The 20,089-nt window shown below is 44.3% G+C and overlaps 2 protein-coding genes and 1 non-coding gene across 3 annotated transcripts in view; 1 reads left to right on the top strand and 2 right to left on the bottom strand.

The window, feature by feature from the left end:
• Nucleotides 1-1,104: 1,104 nt before the first annotated feature.
• Nucleotides 1,105-6,218, bottom strand: LOC113027217 (E3 ubiquitin/ISG15 ligase TRIM25-like). The gene is made up of 2 exons (XM_026176838.1): nt 6,168-6,218; nt 1,105-2,846 (listed from the first exon to the last, which is right to left on the bottom strand). Exon 2 carries the CDS (start codon nt 2,837-2,839, stop codon nt 1,253-1,255), a length of 1,587 nt encoding a protein of 528 aa, XP_026032623.1. The 5' UTR covers nt 2,840-2,846; nt 6,168-6,218; the 3' UTR covers nt 1,105-1,252.
• A 3,408-nt stretch (nt 6,219-9,626) lies between these two features.
• trnar-ucu (transfer RNA arginine (anticodon UCU)) lies at nt 9,627-9,718 on the top strand. Its single transcript is given in 2 exon segments — nt 9,627-9,663; nt 9,683-9,718. It is a non-coding gene; the product is annotated as a tRNA-Arg (tRNA).
• A 2,938-nt stretch (nt 9,719-12,656) lies between these two features.
• zfpm1 (zinc finger protein, FOG family member 1) overlaps nt 12,657-20,089 on the bottom strand; it is a 103,646-nt gene continuing 96,213 nt past the window's right edge. The window contains exons 5-9 of the mRNA XM_026172501.1: nt 19,109-19,211; nt 18,703-18,951; nt 17,471-17,704; nt 17,142-17,384; nt 12,657-16,902 (exon numbers count right to left, since the gene is read on the bottom strand). Coding sequence (XP_026028286.1) covers nt 14,264-16,902; nt 17,142-17,384; nt 17,471-17,704; nt 18,703-18,951; nt 19,109-19,211 — 3,468 coding nt within the window. The 3' untranslated portion in view covers nt 12,657-14,263. The remainder of the gene's footprint in view (nt 16,903-17,141; nt 17,385-17,470; nt 17,705-18,702; nt 18,952-19,108; nt 19,212-20,089) is intronic.

Here is a 20,089-nt window from a genome sequence, read left to right as displayed (position 1 = left end):
TGGCTGGAACAGAAGTGCTGCAAACAGACTTCCTTACAACTTCTTCCCTTGCAAAAGGACATTTTATTTGCAGTTATTGAGTACAAGAAACTTCATCAAGAGTTGCTGAAACAAAGCAATTCTTTTTATTTGCTTCTCCCAGATCACAAACCTCAACATATACATGAACAGGACGGGACAATTAAGTAAATAATAAACTAAGAACCAAACAGAACATAGAATAATAATCAAAGATTCAGATTCTACAGAAATTCAAAACTCTGGCTTCGATTATTTACACACACACACACACACACACACACACACACACACACACACACACACAAAGAATCCATATTTTTTCCACATTTCCCTTTTCTGTGATGTTTAAACAGTTTTAACTTCCTAGGATCTGGTGTCTACATATGTGGACATCACATTTTGGGTCGTCTAGGGTCCGGTGGCGCCAGTGTCCGGCAGCCTCGCCTCTGTCAGTGCACCCCAGGGCAGCTGTGGCTACAATGTAGCTGCCATCACCAGTGTGTGAATGTGTGTGTGAATGGGTGGATGACTGAATGTGTAAAGCGCTTTGGGGTCCTTAGGGACTAAGTAAAGTGCCTTGAGGCGACTTTTGTTGTGATTTGGCGCTATATAAATAAAACTGAACTGAATTGAATTATACAAATACAGGCCATTTACCATTTACCATTCAAAATACCTTATTTTGCTCTACAAGGGCCAGATGTCCACTTACGAGGCCGTGATACTGCAACTGTTCTATCGAAATTTAAATGTCCTCATATGTGGATCTCATTTTCCTCAAAAACAAAAATCAGGCTAAAAGAAAAAATCACGTATTTCTTTATTTTACATTCATCAGGTCCCAATCACCCTAAATAGCAAAGGGTCAAAGGAGCTTGCAAAGAAAAGCGTCTGGACTTCTTTAAGTTGCTTGAAGACGTCCCATCTGGGACTCTCCACCATTTGACCTTAGAACTGAAGAAGCTTCTCGGATGAGAGGTGAAACGTCTTCAAGCAACTTAAAGAAGTCCAGACGCTTTTCTTTGCAAGCTCCTTTGACTACGATGACCTGGATGACTGAGAACCTTCACAGACCTAAATAGCAAAGAGAAATTCAAAATTAATGCCATGATGGAGTTTGGGTCTTAGGAGCTTAAAGGAACTGCTTGTACATCATAAAAAAAGATTATGACACAAAATCTTGAAAAAGTTGATAAATATGAAAAAGGTGTGCACATCATTATCATTCTGGTTATTGTATTACGCAGCCGAACCCACCAGTGTGGATGTTATTACCATCATTGGAACAGGGACTGAAGAACAGGTAGAGCTTCTCAGTGAAGGAGCAGTCAGAGAAGGAGTAGATAAGAGCTGCAGTGCTGACGTCATAAAAGCAGACCAGACCCTCGTCGTAGTGGACGTACACGCCCACCTTCACAGGCTTCGACCTCAGGGACAGGTGGACTGCCGGCTCCGTGGAAACTACATACCCATCAGAGCACAAACATAAAGTCCAGAAACCGTTGCTAGAACTCAGCTGGACTTGTCCTTTCACATTATCCTTCCTGGTCACTCCTAAAGTCCACGTAGACCACTTGTCAACCTTGACCTCAAAATAAAATCTTCCAGAAGAGTAACCCAGATTTGATAACACACATCTACAATCATTCCCTTTATACTGGGGGGGTCTGGGGTGAACCGTATCAGGATCAAGCATGGCATAACATCTGTACCACTGGACTCTCTTCAGCTCGTCCTCAAACAGACTCTTCATCTGGTCATTCAGCTTCTTCTCCACCTGACTCACAGCTCTCACCACCATCCCTTCATATGAAGGTGGATGGATACTGGTGTTGGTCCAGTCTTTAGTGGGTGGAACAGCTTTCACAGAAGAGAAGTTGTGGATGAACTGGAGGTGGTCTTCTGAGCTTGAGAGTTGCTCCATCTCAGAGCTTCTCTTCGTCAGCTCAAAGATTTCCTGCTCGAGCTCCTTGATGACGTCTGCAGCCTGTTTCTCTGCTGTTCTCTGCTTCTCTTTGACCGCCTCTGTCAGCTCATTCAGACCTCTCTCTATAGACTCCATCAAATCAACAAAGAACTGAACACCCCCCTCCAGCTCTCTGTCTGCCTCTTCCTTACTGAGCTGCACAGAGCGTTTAACCTCTTGAATCTTCTCCAGTCTCTTCAGGATCATTCCTTGAATTTCAGCCTGTGTCTTCACCAGCCCTGCCTTCTTCACTTTGTATTCCTCTTTCAGAGGAACAACATCATGGCACTTGTGGTCTGAAACAGAGCACACAACACAGACACACATCTGATCGGTCTTGCAGAACATCTCCAGCGGTTTATCATGTTTTGAACATATCCTTCGTTCCAGGCTCTTAACAGGGTCGATCAGCTGATGTCTCTTTAGGCCTGAAACAGTCTGATGAGGCTGCAGGTGAGTCTCACAGTAGGAGGTCAGACACACCAGACAGGACTTCAGAGCCTTCAGTTTGGTCCCAGTACAAACATCACAGAGAACTTCTCCTGGTTTAGCAGACTGTTGCTCTGATCTCCTCGTGCTGCTGCTGCTGCTGCTGCTGGCTTCCTGCTGAGCTGACAGCTTGAACTGAGCAGCCATCTCAGAGATGAAAGTATTGACATGGAGCTCGGGTCTTGTGTAGTACTTCCTTTTACAGATGGGGCACTCACACAGAGGACTGCTGTTCCAGTGCTGAGTGATGCAGTTCTTGCAGAAGTTGTGTCCACATGGTGTACTGACTGGATCTGTGAACACTTCCAGACAAATGCAGCACAGAAACTGGTCCTCAGACAGCAGACAGCTGGCAGCAGACATGTCCACACTGGGGGGATAAATGGAGAGAAAGGAAAAACTGTAACTGCATTATCGTTCAATAATTCAGCTCACAAAAGTCAGACAATGTGTGGAGGCTATAATTTACTTGATTTCTTTGTTATGTTTTCTTCCTCCTATTCACCTCTAATTTTGGAAGTAGAAGTACAAATACTACTGTTAAAAAAAAGTAATCTAGTAAAAGTTTAAGTACTGTTGTCAGAGTCCAGGAGGCCATTTATACGAACAGGGAACGACCATCTCTAAATCGAGGAGGGGCCTAAGGGTACATCTGTCATGATCTTACAATGCTGTGATTGCAGCCGTTCCCCAACTCTCTGTGAATGGGACTCATGGCCATTGACCAGTGGTTGTTGACTAATAGTCACGAGAATTTGCATTTTAACGATCATCATAATAATGATGAAGGAACTGACCTCCCAGCCCATTGTTCCTTCAGTGGGCTGGTTTCAGTCACTTGGATGAGTGACGAAACGTTTCTCCCACTGAAAACGTCCAGATGAACAGAATCAACTTTTGGGGAGTCTCACGCTGTGAGGTGTGGTTCCTAGGGGAGGAACCACACCTCACAGCTGGTCTGGGCTGCGGTGTCGCTGCACCCCCTTTCAACTGACGGTGCTGATGCACAGGATGGGGGAAGGGGACAATCCCCAGGTCTTCCTGGAGACCTTCCAGGCCACTGCAGAGGCATGACAGTGGCCTCTGGCGGAGTGGGCGCCACCACTACTACCAATACTGGCGGGAGAGGCTCAGACTGCGGGACCGAGTCTGCCGCCGACGTCGCGGGGGAACTGTCTGCTGGGCCATGCTGGACCTACTGGGCCGGGGTGGGCCTTTCGAGTGAGGTCCCATCATCTCTGGAAATTCCCACCATGGGAGATTTCCCACTGGAGCAGTCTCGTGATGACACCCTACGCTCAGCCTTCGACCAAGTGGTAGACATTGATGGTCATGTGGTGTGCCCTGAAGCCGTGTGGACCTACCTGCGCTTCGTATTGTGGAAAGATAGGTTATATCGAGTGAGTTGTGAAACACACCCAGTTGTTGGTGTCACAAAGCCGCCAAGAAATTATTTTCCAGGCGGCTCACTATACACCATGGCAGAGCATACGGGATATGACAAGACTCTGGAGTGAATAATGACCCGATTTTATTGGCTTGGAATCCAAGCAGATGTGCGCTGCTGGTGCGCATCCTGTCCAGAATGTTAACTTGTTAACCAGCCGGCCATACCAAAAGCACCTTTGCACCCACTCCCATTAATGGAGATCCCATTTTAGCGCATCGGCATGGACCTCATCGGGCCATTTTCTCAGAATGCACACGCCTATCGCTTTGTATTAGTTCTGGTGGATTGTGCAATGCAATACCCTGGAGCAGTGCCACTGCAATTTCTGCAAAGAGTGTGGTGCAGGCACTGTTTCAGGTCATCTCCCGAGTCGGTATTCCGAAAGAAATATTGACTGACCAGGGCACGTCGTTAAAGTCTTGCACACTGAAGGATCTGTGCGAGTTATTGAGCAATAAATTGACTGGGCCCAACGTCTACCACCCTCAAACTGACGGGCTGGTGGAGCAGCTGAATAATAATCATTTTGAGATGCAGCCTGGCATGTTCATGGCCCTACAGGCTTCCTGAACATAAAAGGCAAAGGGAATTGGTTGAAATGCTAAGAATGGGAATAATAAAAGAGTCGATGTAACCCCATCGTTCTTGTGGTGAAGAACGATGGGTCTACACGGTTCTGTGTAGACTATTGCAAAGTAAATGAAGTGTCACGCTGTGATGCATATCCCATGCCACGGGTCAATGAACTCCTTGACCAGTTGGACACTGGATTTAACCAAGGGCTACTGGCAGGTTCCCTTGTCTGCAGAGTCCAAGGAAAAACGGCATTCTCCACTCTGTACCAGTTCAATACAATTCCATTCGGCTTGTTCAGAGCCTCGGCCACATTCCAGCGCCTCATGCACTGGGCGCTGTGGCTGCATGCTGCATATGCTGCTGCCTACTTGGATGATGGGATCATCTATAGCAGGGGTCCCCAATCCCAGTCCACGAGGGCCAGTGTCCCTGCAGGTTTTAGATCTCACCCTGGGTCAACACACCTGAATCACATGATTAGTTCAATACCAGGCCTCTGGAGAACTTCAAGACATGTTGAACAGGTCATTTATCCATTTAAATCAGCTGTGATGGATCAAGGACACATCTAAAACCTGCAGGACACCGGCCCTCGTGGACTGGAATTGGGGACCCCTGATCTATAGTGACACCTTGGTGGAGCATGTGCAGCAGATGGCCGCAAACAAACCTATTTATCATGACTTGACACAATATCTGATTTAAAAACATGAGGACTTACATGTAAGCTTTAAATTTCCAGTTAATCAAACCTCACTGAGCAGTCCTTCTCTTTAAATCTACCTCTCTTCTTCTTTCTCCATCTCTGAAAGAAGTTAGTTCTATTTCTTTTCTCTCCCTGTGAAATACAGCAGCTGGACCTGTAGGGGCCATTTTTTTGTGTTGTTACCTTATGTGTACAAATAGGGGTCACCTTTTGTATTTTACAGTTTGGTGTGTTTCTGGGAATGTATTTAAGGTAGATACAATTAGCGCCAGGTGTTGCTGTTCGGAAAAACCACACAGTTTGTGACCACTGTTGTGATAAAAGACGTTGGATAAAGAGAGCTGTGCAAGAACAATTATAACTGATGGGATACAATACAAATGTTAAACAGACTAATTAAACATGAGCAGCTACAATACTAAATAATCTGAATCAAACAACAGAAGTGTCTTATTGAAAATCATTCCCACAGAGGAGAGCTGACCTCACCTCACACACCCACTACCTTTTTAAAGCTCCTCTGCCAATCACACAACAGAAGGCAGCAAACTGCCAGGTGACACTTCTTACAATAGAAACGTTGTATTTGAAATTACCTGCCACTTAAAAAGAAAGTAATTCCCTCATGTGCACTCTTCTTCAGTAGGGCTAGCTCGATGCTGAAATACCGTAACTTATGGACACATGCAGTTGTTCCGGTGTTTGCGTCAACAGAAAAACAAACAAACAAAAAACACTGTCCCACTTTGAACCCCTGACTATGGCACGCATCAAAAAACACTCAAGTCAAGTACAGATACCTGAAAATTGTACAAAATTCTAATTTTTTATAATTTTCCCACCTTTGCTTTTGACAGCAACTGAGAGTTTAATTTGACAAGACACAGCACAGAATAATAAACTTGAATTTTGCATCATTGCTGAATTTTCAATCCTTAAATTGAATCTGCTGCACTCACCGCTGTTCTGTAGAGGCTTTGCTGAGAAAGTCTCTCTGACTGACAGAGACACTTGTCTGCAGCCACCTGTTGGTCTGATAAACCCTCAGTTTCATTTCAGGAACATGACGTTGAAGCTCTTCTCCTCTTACAGCCGATTAATCCAGCTCTGTGCAGGGGCAGATCTAGAGAAATTTTCTTAGGCTGGCATGGAAAAAGTATTTTGGAAACTAACTGCACCACATGCAGCACTATTATTTCTCTCAGTCTCAGAGCAGCATTTCTAATTTTGATTGAAAGTGTCAGAGAAAACAGCAGCCTCGGATATTAGTTTACAGAGGCTGTTAGAATTACATGTGTAACGTTAAAATGTTGGTGACACAATAATTTCATCCTAATGGTACTGACATATTCATAGGGTTCATTTTTGAGACAATATATCATGAGGTAGTCATGATTTTGCAAATATCCCACCTTGTAGTGCAGTTTACACAAATTGTTTTAAAAATGCACTCAGCCTACAAACATTACTGATGAGTCAAGATCTGCACAAATTGACAGAAACACTGAGCAGCTCCACATTTTATTCTTATTGTCATGTATGTCCTATTTGTCAGGTGACAGAAGAACCAACACAAAGCTCAGAGAGTAATGGTGACACAAGATCACAGGTGGAATTGGAGGATGACTTGATGGTTCATGACTGTATTTGAAGCACATGTGTGACTGCATGTATGTGGAATGTCTCACTGTTATTCATCAGGTGACAGAGGCAGCTCTGCCATGTTGTAGCTCAGACAGGTGGAGAGGCGAGGTCACAGGTGACTGACTGATGATTTGGTGCTATAGATTAACTAGTATTTATTATCATGACAATTGTTAGGCTGCTGATGTAAATTGATTCATTAGTGTATGTTTGACAAAGAATCTGAATTGACATGTCTCACTTTTTATATGGCACGAATCAATGTGTTATTTTATCAGGTGGCAATATGTCCTAGTGCAGTCAGAGGGGAAGAGCCAGGGCCAAAGCTGAGGCACATCAAGCACAGAATAATAATTTTAATCTGAGGATAAAACGCAGGTACTGAGGCTGAAAGAAGCTTCAGTGCTCTCAGAAGACCAAAAACATGGCTAAGGTCAACAATGACTCAAATTTAAACAATGCTGCTGTGTGTCCACCAGGAGACACTGATGTAAAACCAATATGCCAGCAGTTTATCTCAGTTAACGAGAGGAGCAGGCATGTGTTTGGCTCCTTCACATAGTGGACATTGACTTGTTGTGGGACACCAGTAGTCCGTGTCTGTTGCTGTAACAGTAGCTCATGTTGAGAATAAAAAATCCCAGCTCACTGAGTTGATCGGGGCAATAGTGACTAAAATGTTGCATAATTTTGCTGAGAGATCTTTTACTTTGTGGTAATCTTAGACGAGTAGTTTTATGGACAAAAACCAGCAGGTCACTCAGTGTTTCCTTAGTGCTAATGTGTCAGAGATGTTGGTGTAATGTAATTGAAGTAATGTTGTTAAGTCCTTCAAGTCATATTCTTTTATTGTCATGACTGTATTTGAAGCTATTTTTATTTTTGTATGATACCTGATTTATATGGAATATGGTTGAAGTAAACTAAAGCCTGAAATACTTAGTCAGTCATTTGTTTAACAGTAATTTAACATTATATAATTCACATATAAAACTATGAATTGTAATTTTAAATGCCTTAAAAGCATGTAGAATAGCATGTGTAGGCAAGTATAATTCTCCTTTTTTTTAATCAAGAAGCAAAGACAAAAACGAAAAAAAAAAGAAACGGGGCAGAGTTCGGTGGTTGAATCATCCGTCCCCACCAACGCCAAAACCAAATCTACACCCTTGCCAGGAAGTATAAAATCCAGAAAGCTGCACAACGTGTGGTGGCTGTCAGGAACAAAAATGTAAACGTAATGTTTGATGAGTTGTTGGGTTAACCCTGTGAGGTCTAAAATATAATTGGCCATTCTAAATTTAATCTTACATTTGTAGTTCATCTTCAGATGGTTTTATTTTATTTCATTTCATCGTATTTTTTTTAACCTTGCCTTGTTTGGTATCATTCTTTTCAGCTCAACCTCACATGTCTGAATTTACAGTTATTTTTTCACTGACATACTGTGTTGACACAAGTGATCCGAAATCACACGAAAAAACATAAACTCTTAGTCGTTATATATTGTTTTACTGTAAAAACTTATATTTAATTTTAATTGTTGCTGAGCTCAAAGTGTTAATGCCACCTTATTTTAATTTAATAATTTTAGGGTAGATCTGCCCTCGAGGCCACAGACCTGCACACGTCCATTTTTGCTAACATGAGTCCACCTGCACTGGCTGTGAAATCTTGATCTTTTGCTTCCACTCAGGGCTCTGTGGTGCAATGGAGAGCGCATTGGACTTTTAGAAGAGCAAAGAGGAAGTAAGTCAAAGGTTGTGGGTTCGAGTCCCACTTGAGTCAATTTCTATTAATTAGCACTTCATTGGTTCAGTGATGTGAAAGTGCTTTACCAATACTGTCTAACTCACCCTCTTTAGATCTGCCTGCAGCCTTGTGAACAGCCAATCATGTTATACATGTGACTCATGTAGCTGTTTCACTTGGCACTGCTGAAGATATGTGGTACAGTCACTGAGCTTCCTTTTTAATTTCAATTAGTCAGCTTAGTTAACCACTAACAGTAAATATGTATTTTACATGTAAATCAGGAGTTGTGTTTTAAAACCTTTACACATTTTCAGAAAAACATATGACTGCATCTACTTTTAGATCATCCAGGGACCCCTTATGATTTGTTTCTATGTCCAGTTTATATGTGGAGAATCTAATGCATCAGCAGGGGTGTTGACTATCTTAATCTCAGTTATCTAATGAATTCATCATATTGACTCATCTCTAACACAGAGTAAAACTCTACAAAAAGTTTTTCTCAAAGTTTCCCAAGCAAGCATTTTGAATCAAAAACACACGTTCCAGTTTCATGTCATTTTTGTACTCCATTTATGCATGAAAAGGAAAAACATGAGCCATTTACACTGGAGCAGAGCATCATGGAGGACAGCCATCTGTGAACATCACACTCTGATGCTGGAGAACTTGAGATGTATATTTAAGGTTTAAAAACAAGTTCAACTGTGCTTCACTGTCAGATTCTATCATGCCCTTCTGTGGCTGCAGGCTGCTGTTTGGGATCATCTCCACTAGAGGGTGTCTTGAGCGAGCAGCTGCTTCTCACCTGCTCACACACAGTTACAACAAACATAACATAAAAAACCCCAAACATTAACATTATGTTGGTGCTGGATTTTTTAAAAAAGAGATTTGAAAACATAAGGACGGGCCTTATGTTTCAAATATGAATTTTCAACCCGTACCTGCTCGGCCATTCATACCTCAAAGTAATCAATCAATAAATAAACAATTAAATGACAAACTGAGCTTCAAAGGGCTCTGTGGCGCAATGGATAGCGCGTTGGACTTCTAGCAAAGAACGGAGGAAGGAATTCAAAGGTTGTGGGTTCGAGTCCCACCAGAGTCAATGCCTGTAATTTAAGTTCTATTAATAAGCACTTCAATTGATCAGTATTGGAAAACAGCTTTATTAAGGTGGTCAGGTCAAACACAGACCCATCACTCACGTAAACAAAATCATTGACAGATTCTATCACGCCCTACTATGGCTTCAGGCTGCTTTTTGTGATACCCTCCACTAGAGGGCATCTTCTTAGTGGGCAGAATTACTCTGCTTTATATACAAATACTATATTTTATGTGAAATTAACAAACTGTTAAACAGAACCTGCAAAGTAGAACCTTTGTGATTTACACAAACAACTACTAAAGCTGCCCCTAAAAGTTGAAGAAATGCAATCACACCAAAGAGAGAAATACAGCCACACTTCTCATCAGTGTCTCTCAGAACTTTTTTTTATTTCCCATGCATAGTTTGGATGAGTGTAGTGGAACTGAAATGAAAACATGGACATAAAAGTGTTGACATTCATTGTGATTTTCTCCGTTACAGACATCAAAGAAATCATTAAAAAAAAAGGTTTACAATTAAACAAAGAAAGGTTTTATTCAAGGTTTAAAATCTTTCAGAAACGTCCTTCAAGGTAGAGCTAGGATGCATTCTGGACGGGAAAAAGTGCCGTAAAACATAAATACGTTACCAAAAAAAAAAAAAAAGCAGCTAAAACTAAAACATTCAGCACGTTTTTATACAACAGTGCAACGAAAAGGCGGCAAGATCTAAGGGTGGTTTCTCAGCACTCAGTTCCTCCATTTGTAACTAGGTGACATGACTGCAGCTACCAAAAACCTTTAGTGCCAGGAACGTCTTTCAAGGAACTAAAAGGTCCATTAGATCATTGGGTTTCTGCATTTCCACTGTGGTGTGAGGACCTGTGACGATTAAGAAAGTCAGGCCTCTGCATGGACGCAAGGAAGCTTTTACACGTCATTCCCCAAGCTGCAGATTATACAACAATGCAGACGACAATGGCATGTAATGTGAGGGACAGGGGACTGCATAACAGCAGTCAGCATTGAACTTTGCAAACAGTCACTGAAGGCATGAGCCGAGAAATGCTCGACCAAAATGAAAGCAAAATGATTTTAAAAGCTTTTGCAGATGCTGACATAGACTAGCTTAAAATGTTAGGAATAGTTGACCAATCATAAAAGTTCAGAAAGCAACTACCCAACCCCCAAAAAAGCTCAGGAATTTTTTGGGGTGGGGCTACCTCCTGAACAGGGACTTTCAGAGTTTAAAAAAACAAACAAAACCCCTAGAACTTAGACCCTAGTCCCAACAGTGAAAACACCCTGAGCTCCTCCAAAGGTTCCTGCAAAGTTCCTGCATGTTCTTCTCTCTACTTCGGGGTGGCTGTAGCTCAGGTGGCAGAGCAGGTCAGCCACTAATCAGAAGGTCGGTGGTTTGATCCCAGGCTGTCTCCTGGCTGCATGCCAAATATCCTTGGGCAAGATACTAACCCCATGTTTGCCTACTGGTGGTGGTCAGAGGGCCCGGTGGCGCCAGTGTCCGGCAGCCTCGCCTCTGTCAGTGCACCCCAGGGTGGCTGTGGCTACAATGTAGCCGTTGCCTGTGTGTGAATGCGCTATACAAATGCAGGCCATTTACTTTTAAGACCACAGCAGTGTGATGAGTCTGGTGCACTGGTGCTCCAAGCTAAACAGGAACAGGTAATGTCTCCTAAATTTAAAAATAACTGGAATTATGAAAAATTTATCTATATGATATAATCTTAAGTATGGAAACCACCGAGTCGGTATACGTATCCTTTAAAACTGCCCTGGTCGATCATTTTGTTCTACACTGTGTTATGTTACTGTTTTGGTCCAGTGTCTCTGAAACAACATCTTTAAAAAAACAGAGACCAACTACAAAAATGTGGATATTTAGAGGCAAAAAAAGTTTCTGAGGAGATTCTGAAGAAGAACACAGCATAAAAAAGGGTTCTGCTTTTAGTTTTCTAATCTTGCTGTGACTGCAGGATGTAAATAACTGCTTTGCCTTGTTTCTTACATCTTTAAAGGTTACTTATGAGAATTTTCCAGTGACCTCTGACCCCCAATATGATGCTCCTTTAGCCCCTTTACACCCCCAGGGTGTGGTTAGGTGCACGTTTTCCCCCTGAATTTGTAAACAGCTGAAGATTCTTAAAACCAGGTGATCCACTGCTTCCCTGCAGAAAAACCCCTTCAGTGTGGATGGACGCACAAAAAGCTTTCTTGGTGATATTACACCTGTTCCATTAACATCTTTGCAGCTCCCGGGACACCAATCAATCGGACCAGGTCCAAATTCTACTACTGCTTTAGTTCCACATACGTGGACTTGTGTCTGCGTTAAATGCAAAAACACAATCCAAGTGCTGTTAAGAGCATGCCAAACCAACAAGTTGGCAAAATAACCACAAGCTTAAAGTCGTGAAGAAAACCATGTAAACACGGGGGATCGTGACATTAAATGGCTCCTGAATTTCTGAATGAGGCCCATTTTCAGTCATCTGGAACCGTCTGCGAGGGGCCGAAAGCTGCATCTTAAAAAAATACTTAATGCGTGGACGAGACCTCAAACCAGTCGCGTCAGGATCACAAGACAGACTGTATATAAAGATGGACAACTCACACTGTCAAAAAAGTAAAGTGAAATTTGGCTGAATATTTAAGGAGTCTGTGAAAACCAGGGATGATTTTAGCTCTATTACTTTACATTTAGATTTGTTTCTTGAAGACCTGGCGGTGGGGTTTGTTAACAGTCTGCTATTTAAAACTGTACTTTTAGTGTCGCTTGAAAGTCTGAGTCGGTTTTAATGGCTCACAATGAAAAGAGCTAAAATCCTGAGAGATGCTGGGGGGGGGGGGAAATAAACGCTGTGATGTAGATGCAGATTTTTACCCCTCGGCATCTACAGGTTAGTTTGCATCAAAGTCGGAAAAATAAAAAGTAATTCACAGTTCTAGGTAACACTGTATTGCAACTGCAACAGCAGCACGGGAACATCTGGTGTGTCTGTGTACAAATGAGACACACACACACACACACACACACCACAGCCACAACATATGGTTATATGTGCTTACTTTTCTTTTGTGAGGTCTTACACCAACATGTGACTGTTCACTGTTTTGCCTTCATTGCCGGAGAGAAGTACAATCGTAATAATAAATATGCCTTAGTATGAGAGTGAAGTTTGCAACAAATAATGTAAAGCTGTGTGTGTGTGTGTGTGTATCTGAAGACAAACGTCTTACTGAAAATGTGGATTTTCGTGTAACCTAAAAATGTGGAAAGCTTCGTCACTCTCACCAAAGTGTGAACGCAGCAGCGTCCAACGAGCTCCCTTCAATGTTCGGACGTGATGGTCTGGAAACAAACAGCTGTTCTGCACGAATCGTGGGGTTAAAAACAGAAAGACAAAAAAAGAAAAGCTGTGCTGGTTTTCAGACGGCATCGATTACAGCCCACATTAACAGAACGAGAAATACTAACATGATAAAGTTCAGTGTGATCCCAGTGATTACTGTGAAAAGATATTACATATCTACACTTAGAAAATTCACTTCAACACACCCAGATCCAAACAGTTCTTTCCACCAGTATGAAAAATATACAAATAAAAAATACAAATACTCTCGGACACTAAGTAGGTAGTTTTCTGTTGACATGAAATCAGTGATGACTAAAAGATAAATATTTCACATCTTTTTTCTTCTTCCTTGCATTTTTTTACAGAGAAAATAAAAATTTGTGTGTATGAAAGGAAAAAAAAGTCCCATTTTGAAATATTATCCTTCAGTAATAAGTAACATCATGATAGCACATATCTGTGTGTCAGCTAAAATGCCTCAGCTTCTCTAGTAAGCAGAAAAGAGCCAGTGTTGAACCCAAAAGCATAGAATTCTTTTCTTTTCAGACATCATACACTATGCACAGATAATAAAAACATCAACAATGATCAAGTCTTTTTTTTTCCACACAAGAGAAATGATTCCTCCGTTTAGGTCTGGGAACGTAAAAGAGCTCAGGGGGCGGGGAAACACTGGAGATGCACTATCATCATCATCATCATCATCAGTCAGAATGGAATTACTGCCATGAAAAGCTCAGTTCAGAGACAGAAAAAAGGTTTTGCTGACATACATCTATTTAGCGTCCCATAATAACACTACTGTGAGGCGAGGGTGTGGTAAGTGTTGAATCAGCGACTGGTGTACAAAGAGTGATCTTCGGGACGAGGGCACACCAGTGTGCAGGTAGCATGTGTCTCAGCTCTTAGTGTACTACACACTTTGACCCAAAGGAGGAATTTCAGTTTCTGTATGTGAGTAACACCACCTGGGAATTCTGCTCTGGAGGAGCCAGGCATCGGGCCTTGCCAGGTGAGTAACAGTCATTCACTGTCATTCGTGGTGATGCCAGCCGAGCACCGTTTTGGCACCTATGTGGGACACTGGCGGGGGAGGAGGAGGACCCTCTGAGCCATTTAAAACTTAGTGAAGGAAAACTTCCGCTCAGAAAGATGAAAGGGAAGGGAAAGATCAAAAGTGTCTTAGCTCACTTAACATGTTCGGCACTGTGGGAAGAGCAGTAGTATTTCTTGTGAGCTATGAACGTGGAGAGGCTGCTGAACTTGATGTTGCACAGCCGACAGAAGCGCGAGTTACCGTTCTGCACAGGGGAGATGACTGGGGTGGTTTTAGGACTGACGCTGGGTACAGGGATGTGGGAGGCCACGGTCTGGGCGGCCTTGTCCGGAACGTGTGACGATCCCAGCTTCTCCCTCAGGACCTCAGGCACAGGTGACAAAGTCAGAGACGGAGCCCTTGGGGGAGACACAGGCAGAGGAGAACTGGCTAACGGTGATCCGCCCCCGGCGGAGGGGCTGCCGTTCACCAGGGGCGAAACAGGGGAAGCGGTACCACTCCTACCCTGCCCGTTGATGCTGTCTCTGTGAACTCGAGAGACAAGTCTGGCCTGGTTGGTTGGAGTAGCTGAAGTCGCTGCAGCGGCTCCATCCCTGGGACTCAGGCTCGGGCTGCGGCTTGCTGTTCTGCCCAGATGGGGCAGAGTCTCCTGGGGTGGCTGAATGGTTACAACCAGCCCGTGGGTAGTCTTGAAATGGTCCATCAAGTCACCAGCGATGGGCCTGTTGGGACAGTATGGGCAGACCAGCTGAGCAGAAGCCGTGACCACGCTTTTGGCTCCAGCTCCTGGAGAGGCTGCAAGTGTGGTATTTGTATGCGAAGGAGATGCAGCATCCGAGGCGGGTAAGGCAGAGGTGTGAGGACTGGATGACGTGCCCTGAGCCTGGGCCACCCACTCAGCTGGGTGAGCTTTATTCTCCACAGGGTGCAGGAGATCCGAACGCTCCTGCTGAGGCCTGCTTTTTGGAGAGGTGGAGGCTGATCTCTTGAGCCTGTGAAGCTGCTCCAAAGTGTGGGGTTGGAGGGTGGTGGCAGGGCAGTAGTATGTTTTATGAGCCAGGTAGTTCTCAATACTGTTGAAACTGATGCTGCAGGCTGTGCACTTGTGGTAGTCGGTGAGAGGCAGGGCTGGGAGAATGCTGCTGCCGCCGCCGCTGCTGCTGCCGCTGTGCCGTGGAGCCTCTCTGAGACGGGGCCTCTTGCTCAGGTCGATTGGGCCATCTCCTTCGGGACTTGAGCCACCTGCACCACTGGGAGAGACTTCCTGCTTTACTACCAAGCCCAGAACCGAGGGGGATGGAGCAGAGGCGGCGGCAGTGGCTGCCGCTGCTGCTGCTGCAGCGGCAGCGTTAGCTAACGCCTCGGTTCTTGCCATGTGAATCTCATACATCTTCTTTCTTTTGCGTGTTCGGATGGGCTGCGGAATGAAGGCGGCTGTGTTGGTGGTCTTGGCCATGTGTACGGCTCTCTGGTTGGACGGGTCGTGGCGCGACGCACAGTAGAAACGTTTGTGGACAGTGTAGTTGTCGTGACGGCTGAAACGGATGTTGCAGGCTTCGCAGAAGGTTCTGTTGGGATCGTCGTCAAGGTCCTCTGTGGAACCGCTAGCAGGACTCTGGCTGCCTTCACTTGCTCGTCCTCCTCCGCCTCCTCCGCCTCCTACACTCATACCAGCACCTTCCCCTTCAGAAGAGGACGGGACTCCCTCTGTCCCCGCTGGAGGTTCAGTCTTCACCTCCAGCACCCTCCTGGATTCTGCTGCTCCACTTCCTGCAGGAGGCTCGGAGTCAGACGGCGAGGCAGAGGCGGCCCTACTTGATGCTCCGCCCTGAGGAGATGCAGATGAGCCGCGTGTGCCAGCAGAAGGCGCGGCGGCCGAGGCTGCGTCTCTAGTCAATGCGGGGCCCGAGGCTGAGGATGCACCTTCGCCTTGATGCCTGCTTGAGCAATAAAGCCTCTTGTGTGCATAGAAATTGTTGATGTTATTGAAGGTGATATCGCACTCGAAGCAGGTAGCTCCTTTGTGAGGTGGAGTGGCTGTTGCCGTGGGTGCAGTCGGTCCAGAAGGAAAGAAGGCTGCGGCGTTGTTCTGGGCGACCGTCTGGCCCTGCTTTAGGCGACTGTGGACCATCTCTGACATTTTAGCCAGGATCTCCGAGGCCTGAGGCAAGATGGCTGCCTCGGGGTTAAACATGTACTGAGGCAGGAACAGCGCTCCTCCTGGAACAACTGAGCCTGCACCTCCCATATGGGCGGGGCTAGAACCAGGGGTGGGACTAGTGGGTTCTGCCTTCACTGTTGTTGTAGCTGGACTCTTCGGCGAGTTCGATGTTTGGCTGGAGGAGGTCGTTTGCGCCTCTTTTATGTTCCTTCCTGCCTCTTGATCTACCTCCTCTCCACCCATCTCCTCCTCCTCCTCTCCATCCTCCTTAATCTCCATTTTCTGCTCTTCTGTGTCTGAATCTGAATGAGGCTCCTCTTTGATCTTTAACTCCATGATCTGGTCATCAGCAGGACTGCAGTCTCGAGGCGTGGCTGAGCCTCCGTTTGTGCCTGGACTGGATGAAGCTAGGGGTTCCTTCTCCTGGGGAGACGGTTGGGGGTGGTCGACCGACGATGGGGTACTCTGACGAGGAGTAGGGCTTCTTTCAGCTGGGACCCTGACTTCCAGGTGAGTTCGTACATGTTGCTGGAGCTGAGCAGGTGAGTCAGCGTTGTGGCCACAAACTTGACACTTCAGCACAACACCAGAGTCTCCTGGACTCAGACCTTAACAGGAGAGTCAAGGTTAGTAAATTAAAACAGTCGCTTACATTTGAATAGATTATTCAAATTTTATTCAAAATCTCAGATTACTCAGATTAAACATGTCCAAAATTTCCAACAATCTCAGGAGGGTTAAAGGACAAAAAAGGGCCAACGTGCCGGCTTTCCAGCAGTGAACCTTTTAAAGTTACTGCTACGTAATCCAAGTATAAAAAATAACAGAATATGACGGAATGACTTACCGATGGACAGGGGTAGCTTAGGGAGACCTGGCCCCGGAGAGTACACCTCACTGCGAGATCCAGGCTGGCAAACCATGTGGCTGGTGACCAGATGGCTGTAGAGGATGTCCCTCGTGGTGGAGACGAAGCCGCAGCCGTGACACACCCCGTTCAGGGTGTCCGTATGGACCTTAAGGTGCCGCTCACAGTTCGCTTTAGTGGTGAATGCTGACAGACAGATGAGACAGACAAATGGACGCTCGCCTGTGGAAGGATGGAGGAGGATAACAGTCAGGCCCAGATGCTCTGACCCTTTGTCTTTTATGCATAGATATAAATACTGCTCTCACCACTGTGTGTGCGCATGTGAATCTCGAGTGAGCTGGCACTGGGGCAGCTCTTGTTGCACTGTGGGAAGGGGCAGATGCGTTCATTGGGGTACGACTCCTTGGGTTTGTCTTGTGGAGGGGAGGAAGCTGCAGCTGGCTGCTTCTGACGGCTGGCACAATAGTACATAAGATGGGCCTGCAGGTTCCTCTCACTACGGTACCAGATCCCACAGTCCTTACATGGGAAAATGTCCTCTGTTCAGCAAAAACAAGTACACACCAGCTAGTCAGTCAAACACAGACACAAATATTGGTTCAAGAACCTGAAAAGCGCTGGTTTAATTAGCAAAAGTAAGGATGAGGTTAAGTTTGCCTGCTACAGTTATACAAAGTTTTAATTGTAGTCTAATTGTAATCTCACAGACTTGTGGTTTACAGTTTTGAGATATGTATACATTTTCAATTACTATAGACTATTTCCAAATTTACTCACTTCATTATTTAAACCAGTTCAACTGCTCGTCAACACACCAATATCTAGTCGGCCAATCACATGGCAGAAACCTCATGGATTTAGGCATGTAGCCATGGTTACATCAACCTACCGAAGTTCAAGTATCAGAACCTCTGATTTAGTGGGATTTTCCCACAAAAACATCTGTAGTTTAAAGGGAATCCAGCACATTGTTGCACACATGTCTGAAGGAAAAAGGAGGTCCAACCCGGTACTACCCAGGTGTACCTAATACAGTGGCAGGTGTGTGTGCACACCACAGAAGCCTTCAGAAGTCTCCTGCCACAGAGGCACCAGATCTACCGGTGTGTGATGATTGTGAATTATCTGACCATCAGTCAGACGTCACCACAGAAGCAACGGGAAACTTTAAAGTGGAAGGCACAAACTAATCGTCTGGTTTTAAAAGCGCTACAGTGCCATCTTGTGACTGAAGAGAACATTACATTTATATAACAAAGTACATTTCAGTAAATCACAACAGCTGCAGGTACCAGTTTGAAGTTCTCCAGAGGCCTGGTAATAAACGAATTGATTCAGGTGTGTTGACCCAGGGTGAGATCTAAAACCTGCAGGACACTGAGCCTTGAGGTCTCGAGTTCTAACATGGCATATATCTGATACATTTTTGCCTCATTTGAAATTAATTGAAAATATGTATTGTTCTGCAAATAGCCGGCTGAACTTTTAACTACTTAAAATGCTCTTTTCGTGAATACGATTTGAATACAACACTCACTATTGACAACAGCAGTAGCCAAGATTGCTGCCATGCCAGCTTGCTGCGGGAGGAGCTGGATCTCTGAGTGCAGCGCCGCCGGGTACGACGGCTCCTCCTTCACCACAGGTTGTTTGTGGGCGACAAGGCTGAGTGGAGGAGAGCCTTGGGCCACCGGAGAGGAGGAGCCCAGTGGAACAGGAGACACGAACGCCACGAGCCTTTCACCGGCCGTAAGCTCTTTCATCACCTTACAGAACAAGTCCTCGCCTGAAAACAAACAGGAGGGAGTAACAAATGGAAATCTGGCAGCATAAAATGCACAGTTGTGTTTGATCTCAGCTTTCTGCTGTTTGATACACAGATTCTGATTTTGAAGGCAGCTAGAAAATAAATATCCTATTGTCGTGCATTAGAAAAAAGTCACCTTGGCTGTAGATAGAGCAGTTTGCTGCAGAGGCATCGGAGGTCAGAGGGAGGCGACTAATCCAACAATCTGGATCTTCACACACGACGGTCATCCGAATGTTCTGCACACACAAAGAACAGTTTTCATTGATCAGACTGATCACAGCCAAGGTTTTTATTCTTGCCTGTCAACCAACACACAACAAACACACACAAAGGGTTCTTGTTATTACTCATTTTGCATCATAGCAGATCCACAAGGCTGCAACTGACAACACACAAGTCGGTGCACCCCTACCGCTGGTCCAGAACGCGTAAATCAAACGTGAAGCATCAAGAATATTTTAGGAAGTTAAACAAAGTAACCAAATGGGTTCATCACAAGTCCCAAGATGCTGTGTTTATGAGTCACTTTTGTTTTTAAGATAAAACTGTTAATTTTCTCTCAGTCGGTCATCGGATCATTTCGGTTTTAGAGACCTGCTCAGTTTCTGCTCAGTTTCTGGGTGAGTTGTGGAAAATGTTCTGAAGCGGAGGCTAAATTCTCATAATTCTTTCTTTTAAAAAATTTATTCCATCTATTACGGTATCATTGTATATATGTATATGGACTCCTGACCGATTAACAGATCAATGTCTGTTTTGTTAATTGGAAGAATTTATATTTTCAAAATAAAAGTTAATTTATTGTTCTAAGCACTACGATAGATTTTTTCCTCCATAATGAGCTCTTTTATTCATGTATTTTGATTGTGGGGGATAAAATATCCAAACTTATGACTATATAATAGTAAAAGGAAAATCCTACTATTATATTTATCATCAGCTGGAATCACAAAGAACCTCTCTCTTCCTCTGGATTTATTCTTAGTGTAAAAAAACACTGCAAAATCAGACTATCAATCAGATCATGAAGCATAAAATTAAAATCTGACATTAAATGAGAAAATAAATAAATAAATTTTTATTTATATAGCACCTTTCAAGACAGAATCACAAA

The sequence above is a fragment of the Astatotilapia calliptera genome, chromosome 7 (genome assembly GCF_900246225.1).
Source record: "Astatotilapia calliptera chromosome 7, fAstCal1.2, whole genome shotgun sequence".
NCBI classification, from domain to species: domain Eukaryota; kingdom Metazoa; phylum Chordata; class Actinopteri; order Cichliformes; family Cichlidae; genus Astatotilapia; species Astatotilapia calliptera.
This window is presented reverse-complemented; position numbering and strand designations above follow the sequence as displayed.

Excerpts from the sequence above, each read along its gene's own strand:
- LOC113027217 (XM_026176838.1), bottom strand. The coding sequence starts at position 2,839 with ATGTCTGCTGCCAGCTGTCTGCTGTCTGAGGACCAGTTTCTGTGCTGC.